The 6,595-nt window shown below is 36.2% G+C and overlaps 1 protein-coding gene across 6 annotated transcripts; it reads left to right on the forward strand.

Moving 5' to 3' along the window:
- The first annotated feature begins 549 nt into the window (after positions 1-549).
- APRR2 (CheY-like two-component responsive regulator family protein) lies at positions 550-6,351 on the forward strand. Of its 6 annotated transcripts, none has more exons than XM_090306794.1 (12): positions 550-1,141; positions 1,890-2,111; positions 2,585-2,664; positions 2,817-2,883; positions 2,962-3,008; positions 3,094-3,171; positions 3,267-3,812; positions 3,905-4,045; positions 4,258-4,530; positions 4,631-4,699; positions 4,787-4,867; positions 5,590-6,351. In XM_090306794.1, the coding sequence occupies exons 2-12, from the start codon at positions 1,973-1,975 to the stop codon at positions 5,752-5,754; spliced, it is 1,686 nt and encodes a 561-aa protein (XP_090162920.1). In that variant the 5' UTR covers positions 550-1,141; positions 1,890-1,972; the 3' UTR covers positions 5,755-6,351. The 6 variants fall into 6 exon arrangements, with proteins under 6 accessions (XP_090162920.1, XP_090162921.1, XP_038904953.1 ...); XM_090306795.1 differs by having other exon boundaries at positions 4,790-4,867; XM_039049025.2 differs by having other exon boundaries at positions 1,890-2,102.
- Positions 6,352-6,595: the final 244 nt, after the last annotated feature.

Raw genomic sequence — 6,595 nt, forward strand, 5'->3', positions numbered from 1 at the left:
CACGCCTGATAATTACATTTATAATACTTAAAATACAATTAACGAACTAACTACCATCTGAAGATTAACTTCTTAACAACAAATTGACAAAAATACCCTCCATACATGAATGAAATAATGATGCTTTATATACTGTCTAGTTCATAAAATTAATTTTACTCAAGTTAAAAGAAAATCCCAATTAAATTACAATTTAAGGAATATTACTAGTTCTTAAAGGGTAAAAAGTTTATTTTATTTTCTCCCTTCCTTGTGAGAAAAAGAATATTATTTTTGGAATAATAACAATCATTGGATATTCATTAGCATATGGTATTTTTTTTGTATGTATATACAACAACACATCATGATTTAAAAGGAAGAGAGAAAAAAAAAAAAAAAAAACCCCAACCAACTAAATAGAGCCATAGTTCCTTTTTCTTTTGATATTTCCAAAATAAGTTCAAATTTCATAATCATAATCAAAATATAGAAATCATGAAAGTCTCATTTATTTTGTTGGTTCTATGGGAATAGGCATCAAAAGGGAGCAGATGGATAAAGTAAAACATAAGAAGTTGGAAAAAAAATGTAATGCTTTCTAAGCAAACTATCAAAAATCCCCATCTAATTCAAAACTACACTAAATTTGCATACATAACCCTCAATCATAAACAACTTTTAAACTTTAAAAAGCTCACATTTTTAAGGATAGAAAACATTATATTAATTTTTGGGTTGATTTTCTTCTCTAAGTCAGTGGAGTTTCCACAAGAGAAATGAAGAGATCCATTGCCTAAAAGGGATTTCAACAGAAGATGGAAAAAGTCGGATCTTTAAAATGGAAGAAAGGAACTGTTTTTTTAAAAAATAATTTTTAAAAAAATCTTTTTTTTTTTTTGGGTGTATGAGATATTCATCAAAAGGGCGAGCAATTAAGCCAGTAGCTTAAAAAAGCAATTTTGACCTTTTAATAGTTTAAGCGTTTTGCATATTCTGTGGTCCGTGACATTATATGGGAGCTGGGGCTGTGTTTATTGACACAACTTTCAGAACCCGCTGTTGAAATCCTTTGCTTTCTTTCTCTCTTTTTCTCTCTAGTTGGGATTGTGAAGAACGGCTCTGTTTCAAAAGGCCAGAGCCATTGCTTCTCTCTCCAAAGGTAGTGAAACTTAAGCCTTATCAGTTGTAATGTTGTTTCATAGCCTCATTTTTCTGAAGAAATGGAGTTTTTTCTTCTTTGTTTTTGTGGGTTTTTTTATTCTTGTAATTTGCATGGAAGAGTTGAGATTTTAGTTTTTAGCTCTGTTTTTTCCTCCTTTGTTTGTCTTTGCTTTAATCAGATGAGAGAAGTACCATAAACCCGTTGGTTTTCTTTCCATTTACTTTTGTGTTTAGTGGATGATTTTTTTGCTTGTTCTTCTTAGTTTTATGGAGATCTTACTCCATTCTTATGGAAAATGCTTTTCTCTACTGTGAAAACGAATGGTTTCAATCTGAGATCTCTTTCTCTACTTGCAGCTCATGTTTTTGTTTCTCTCAGTTGTTGATGAGTCAAAGTTTAGATCTTTTAGTCAACCAGTCGTCTCCTTGCTTAATTTGGAACTTAGTTCAATGGCAGATGACATGATCCTTATAGTTCCAATAAATTGTTTTGGATCACTCTTCAAAGACTGCACAACACTTTTGATATCTTGTGTATTTGATATGTTTTCTTTGCCAGATCTCCATGTTCTTTATACTTCTATTGGGAGTTTTTTGGTGAATAAATATGTCGATTTCGTCGACTTTTTCCAATGGTATTTGTTACTTGTATGGATTGTAGGTGAACTCTACTTTTGTAGGGTACTTGTTGAGATTATAGGACAGGCAATGGTTAAGTGTCATTTGAAATATTTTGGGTTATGCAGAGGTTGCAGAGAGTCGATTTGGTGCTGAAAAGCGGTGATCTACAACACTTTTCAGTGATTCGAGAAACGATGCGCAACGAGCTATGGTTTGCACTGCTAATGATTTACATGGTTGGAAAGATTTTCCAAAGGGGCTTAGAGTTCTCCTCCTTGATGGAGACAGCAGTTCTGCTGCTGAGATAAAAACAAAGCTTGAGGAAATGGAGTATGTTGGTGAGACATGTGCTTCCCCCCATCCTTCTTCTTCCCATAAAATTTTTTCCCCATTTGGAAGTTTTGCCAAACTACCATACCACTTGAGTTGCTTGATTTAGTGTTTTTCTGTCTTGGTCCTCATTTCCACTAAGCTCTTTTTCTTTCCTTTTTCTGTTTCTCTCCCTTTTGTGTTTCGTGAATTTGGTTGTTTTGGGTGTTGCTTGGTATATAATGGCAGAGCATTTAAAGATCAATCTTACTTTAAGAAGAGAAACCGTACTAATCAAGTAATTCATGCCAAAACCATTACTCTAAATGGTAAATTCTACTGACCTCGTATATTTTCTCATACATCAAACTGTTACATTCTGTAATTAACGTAGGATAACCTTGGGAAATATACTAAAAGATATTACTTACACAAATCGTGCTGCAAGGGAGGTCCTTCTATCTATATATTCTTGTGCACATATCTGAAACCTCTGACATATTCATTTCAGTTGTGACTTACTGCAATGAGAATGATGCATTGTCAGCCATTTTGAGCAAACCCGAAACATTTCATGTTGCCATTGTGGAGGTAATGGTTGACAACTGATCGAAATACATGAAGTTATATGGAATCTGTTGCATAGTTTATCGATTGGGTGGATCACTGCGGCACTGATTTATAGAATTTCTTCAGTTGATCAGGTCTTAGGTACTCTTCTAATGGCATGAACTTGGTTGCAGGTAACGACAAGCAATCACGATGGGAATTTTAAGTTTCTTGAAGCTGCTAAGGACTTGCCTACCATTAGTATGTTCACTCCTACTAAACTTTGTTCGTTGCCTACCATTTTGTGGTTCCTAATGTGGGAGTTTCGTTTTTTGACAGTGATTTCAAATATTCATTGCCTAAGCACAATGATGAAGTGCATTGCGGTAATTCTACTTGAACTTCAAGTGATTATGGATTTTTACATAAATTTAAACTTGAGATCAAGTGTTTGTGATGGCCTATTTTCAGCTTGGTGCGATCGAGTTTCTTCAGAAACCACTCTCCGAGGACAAATTGAGGAATATTTGGCAACATGTTGTTCATAAGGTCAGTTTAGTTTGTGCCAACAATTTTCAAGACCGATGACAGTAGCGAATAATGCTTTAGGCTTCAAGTTTTTCTGATCTGTTAATCCTAAGCAGGCATTCAATGCAGGCGGTAGTCCTGTCCCCAATTCCTTAAAGCCTATTAAAGATTCTGTTGCCTCCATGCTGCATCTAGAATTAGAAAACAGCGAAAACGAGAATCAAGTCCAAAAAGAGTTAGAAATATTGAGTGGCGACGATGACATTGATCATGAACTACTAGAAGGAAGTGATAAGTATCCAGCTCCTTCAACTCCTCAGCAGAAGCATGGAATGCGACTGGTGGATGATGGTGACTGTCATGATCAATTAAACAGTTCGCTCGAGAAAGAGTGCGGGGAGCAAGATGGGGAATCTAAATCTGTCGAAACTACTTGTATCAATTCACTTGGTGAAGGAACTTCTCAAGTGGAAAACTCTCAGTTACCTGACCAAGAAGGAATAAAAGAGGAAGCGAACTCTGCTGATGGCTGTGGGGCTGCAAGTAACATCGATCACGAAACACATGATCAAGACAACATTAGCAGTTCCGAAAAAAACAAGAGCAAACCATGTGGTCTCAGTAATCCTTGTGGGACAAAAGTTAGCAGGAAGAAGCTGAAGGTATCTATCCTTAAATCCTTCAATTGAATCTAAATCATCTCCTTAGAATGTTCTTTGGACTTCTGCATTCATGTTGTTTGTCCTGGGATCAGGTAGACTGGACGCCCGAACTGCACCGAAAGTTTGTACAGGCAGTGGAACAACTCGGAGTGAATCAAGCAATTCCTTCTCGAATTCTCGAGCTGATGAAAGTTGAAGGCTTGACAAGGCATAATGTAGCAAGCCATCTTCAGGTAGTTTCCATTTATACTCTTGTTTAATGACAACATTTGTGCAAACACCTTTTTACTGCTTGGAGTTTTTAGTTTTTCCAAACTAAACAGTTTTGAAATGATGTACTTCATTAGATTCAGCATTGTTATCTTAAAGGAAAGAATGCAGATTTGTAGTCGCAACTATTAATGTTGAACTCGAATCCCGATACTTATTGTTCGTTCTCAAGCAGAAGTATCGGATGCATAAGAGACACATCTTACCAAAAGAAGAAGATGGGAGTTGGTCTCATTCAAAGGATCCAATGAGGAAGAACTACCATCCACAAAGACCTGTGATGGCCTTCCCCCCTCCCTATCATTCAAATCATATAATGCCAGTTGCTCCTGTCTATCCGCCGTGGGGTCATATGACTTGCCCCTCACCCGGTGTCCAGATGTGGGTGCCACCCGGTTATCCGCCATGGCGACCACCAGAAATTTGGCCGTGGAAGTCGTATCCTGGGGTAACATTCCTACTATAAAAAACTTGCACACATGATCAGAAGATTTTTATAGGAATTTTGAGCAGTTTTTAACTTCCTAAACATGTAATCATGCTTTTAGATGCATGCTGATACATGGGGTTGCCCTGTGACACCACCTCCTCATAGCCCTCTCTCTTCTCATCCTCAAGTGGGTATTACCTTTATTTGCATATCCAACAAGTGCTTATTGATTATTAGATTTATATGATAAGCAGCTCATTTTTACTTGAATCAGCAGCATATTTCAAGATTTGAAAACGCCAATCCATACGATAAAAGCTACGGCATTGCATTCAACCCTATCGATCTCCAACTGGTAATACAACATTGATCTTATTCCATCTTTTTCTAGTCCTCTCTTTTACAAGTTTTATACGTTTTCTAGTTGTATCTTAAACCCAGTCCCTCTAAGAGCTCTGTTTATAGATTTGTTCATCTTATTAAGTTACACCACCAACTTTTATAAATGGTATGCTTTTGAGACATATTTTGTAGGCAATCTAAGTGCAAGTATAAAAACCCGAGTTTCCAAACTTGGAAATAAAACAGTAAAACACCACTAAGATCTTTCAACCACAAAATAACTTTAATGCTTATAAACTCAATCATGTCAAAGAAAAGGAAGCTTTTTTTTTTTTTTTATTTTTAATATATATAACACAAAAGGGTGGCTACATCATTTGAGACTTTTCTTTTCCTGTAATTGAAATAGAAAGAGAGAAACAAAATGATGGGATGAGAATCAAATTTCATTTGATTGAGATTTGTTAGATGATATAATATTAAACTTGTCATCACTCACCAGCTTCAGCTTTTGGGTCAATCAGTAATTTAACAAAACTTGTCTTGACTTACATTATCTTGTTTGACTCTAGATTGTCTCTACCGATATTTTTCATGATTATATTCATGTGAATATGATTCGACAAAGGTCTATTCTCGAAGATACCGTAAAAAAGCATTGATATGGGGTCGAAAAGGAAATAACAAAGAGAAGTAGTATATGAAATGGTGAAAGTTTTGTTTTTGTTGGTACAGGCTGATGAAGAAATTGACAAAGTGGTGAAAGAAGCAATCAGCAAGCCATGGTTGCCATTGCCATTGGGGTTAAAGCCACCATCAACAGAAAGTGTACTGTCTGAGCTCTCAAGACAAGGCATCTCAACCGTCCCTTCTCACATCAATGGCTCTAAACTACAATGACTGTCCTTCAAAAAACTCAGTTGAGGGTCCCATCATGTTTATAAGAATATCAGAAGAAAAATCCAATTGGCTTGTGGGCTCTTCCACTGTCTGTAGCTGATTTGGACCATCTGATTTTCATCATCTGCAATGTTAAAAAAACTCAAAAAAAAAGAAAAAAAGAAAATGGGAGAGGGAGAAGAGACAAGTGGAGCCCAAAACCAAGGATGGCACGTGCAGGGTCACGTGGGGCTGTGATGTTCTGTCCTTTTTGCAATGGTCAGATGAAGGACAGAATGGACGGTGGAGGAAGAGCCACGTAGGTGATTTTGACACCACAATTTTGAAGTGTGGCTGTGAAGATAGCAGAAAAAGGAGGGCGTGGTGGGTTGGTGAGTGTTGGAGTAAGTGGAAGACGTAATAATTGAATTCATTAGATTTTTTTTTTCCTTTTAGAGAGGGAGAAGATCAGATGATGATGATGGTGATGTGTTCTTTTCTGATGGGACCATGATTTTGAGTCTTTTGCTCAATAATGTAAAATGACTATGAATTTTTGGTGCCTATGCTGTTTCAGTTTCCTTTAGGGTAATAAAGTTTTTGGTAGGAATTGTTTCTTCTCTTTGTCCAAATTTTTGGTAGCTTCAAAACCAAAACTTGAACAGTACAGATTTTTATTGCTATGGACTGAATGATTTAGGAAGGGGATGAAAGAACATTATGTTCGTGCATTTAACAAAAGGTACATAAATTTAAAAGTTTGATCACCAAAACATTCGTTAATCTGAACATAGTTCAAATCAAATGATTTAGATGTATGCTATTGATTAAGGGTCAAAAATTTGAATTCTTACCCCTACTT

This window comes from Benincasa hispida, chromosome 11 (assembly GCF_027475165.1).
Source record: "Benincasa hispida cultivar pf3 chromosome 11, pf3_genome.v1.1, whole genome shotgun sequence".
Lineage (NCBI taxonomy): Eukaryota > Viridiplantae > Streptophyta > Magnoliopsida > Cucurbitales > Cucurbitaceae > Benincasa > Benincasa hispida.

Excerpts from the sequence above, each read along its gene's own strand:
- APRR2 (XM_090306794.1), top strand. The coding sequence starts at position 1,973 with ATGGTTTGCACTGCTAATGATTTACATGGTTGGAAAGATTTTCCAAAG. Across the intron at positions 2,112-2,584 it reads GGAGTATGTTGGTGAGACAT|TTGTGACTTACTGCAATGAG; the intron begins GTGCTTCCCCCC and ends TATTCATTTCAG. Across the intron at positions 4,700-4,786 it reads CTCTCTCTTCTCATCCTCAA|CAGCATATTTCAAGATTTGA; the intron begins GTGGGTATTACC and ends TACTTGAATCAG.